This window comes from Atta cephalotes, assembly GCF_000143395.1.
Source record: "Atta cephalotes unplaced genomic scaffold scaffold00028, whole genome shotgun sequence".
NCBI classification, from domain to species: domain Eukaryota; kingdom Metazoa; phylum Arthropoda; class Insecta; order Hymenoptera; family Formicidae; genus Atta; species Atta cephalotes.
Genome location: NW_012130092.1, coordinates 1,491,494 through 1,492,765, shown reverse-complemented (window position 1 = coordinate 1,492,765; position 1,272 = coordinate 1,491,494). Strand labels below are relative to the sequence as shown.

The 1,272-nt window shown below is 24.8% G+C and overlaps 1 protein-coding gene across 1 annotated transcript; it reads left to right on the top strand.

Moving 5' to 3' along the window:
• Positions 1–252: 252 nt before the first annotated feature.
• Positions 253–774, top strand: LOC105620657. The gene is made up of 3 exons (XM_012202147.1): positions 253–359; positions 566–709; positions 759–774. Exons 1-3 carry the CDS (start codon positions 253–255, stop codon positions 772–774), a joined length of 267 nt encoding a protein of 88 aa, XP_012057537.1.
• Positions 775–1,272: the final 498 nt, after the last annotated feature.

The following is a 1,272-nucleotide window of genomic DNA, read 5'->3' as shown; positions in this document are numbered from 1 at the left end:
TCTTTATTAGACTTAATCTAGTTTTTATCGATATTCATATTTAGCCTTATATAAAAGGCTTTCTTAAATTTCCATTCAGATGCTCTACAAATTATTTTATTGGCTCCTGAACATCTAAAGATAAATTTAAGGAATATCTTAAATATAAGATCCGATTATGAATAAGAACATTAATTTTTTCCGTGTGAAAGCAAATTAATCATATTTATACTGTAGCTTTCTTGGTTAATAGTGTCCAAGAAATATTACGAAATGATTGTTAGTTTTCTGTTTGTCTTTGGTCACTTTGGGCACATGTTTTTTTATAATTATTTGGGACAAAAAGTGATTGATCATAGCAGCGATGTTTTTCATAGAATGTACGTAACATATATATCAACCTTTAATTGATTACATCAGTTGATGATTTTAGAAATTTTTTTATCTAGAGCTATTTATTTTGCTTATATGAGAATATTAAATATAAGAAAAACAAACATTTTATCACGCGACTATAACAAAGGATAAAAAACAAACCTATAACTTATCAAGATTTTTTAGTTATTTTTTAATAATAAACTTTTAGATACAACGTACAATGGTATATAGCTCCGTTAAAGGCGCAGAAATTATTACTGCTTATGATGCAAAGAAGTATGCGACATTGCACAATTGTCGTTAATGGTTTATTCATTCCATCGTTTGAGGGATTTGCCACGGTAAAATTTGGGTAATAATATTCTTTTATAAAATATTTACTTTAAATTTTTTTATAACAGGCTTTATATTATTTAGCTTGTAAGCACGTCAATTTCATACTTTGCGATAATTTTTTCCCTTTTTTAATTATCTGCATAAAATGAAGAAATGAAGTTTAAAATTCCACGAAACAAATTATGCATACTTATAGCATACTTTCTAAATAAGAATATAATAATAATACAGATGCAATTATAGTCTACTTTAGTTTAGAGTATTTATATTACTGTACGTAGAATAAACATAAAAATATAATGTATTATTAGTTTTATTTTTCTTCAATTGCTCTTTCATAGAATGTGATACCATTGCGTTTTCTATTATATTCGCAATAACTTATAATAATTTTAGTGTAAGATAATGTGAAAATGAATTTACGTCAGAAAAATGATACGTTTGGCAGAATTATAAAATTAAACGATTCTAAAGGAGATGTAATCCAAGTTATTATACGATATTATTACTATTATTTCTAATATTTATAAAATATATTTATATTCCAGCAATTTAATCTTAATAACACGGAAACTAATT

Bases quoted from the DNA above. Each gene is read 5' to 3' on its own strand.
- LOC105620657 (XM_012202147.1), top strand. From the start codon at position 253: ATGATTGTTAGTTTTCTGTTTGTCTTTGGTCACTTTGGGCACATGTTT. The intron at 360-565 runs GTACGTAACATA...ATAAACTTTTAG, and splicing joins AGCGATGTTTTTCATAGAAT to ATACAACGTACAATGGTATA.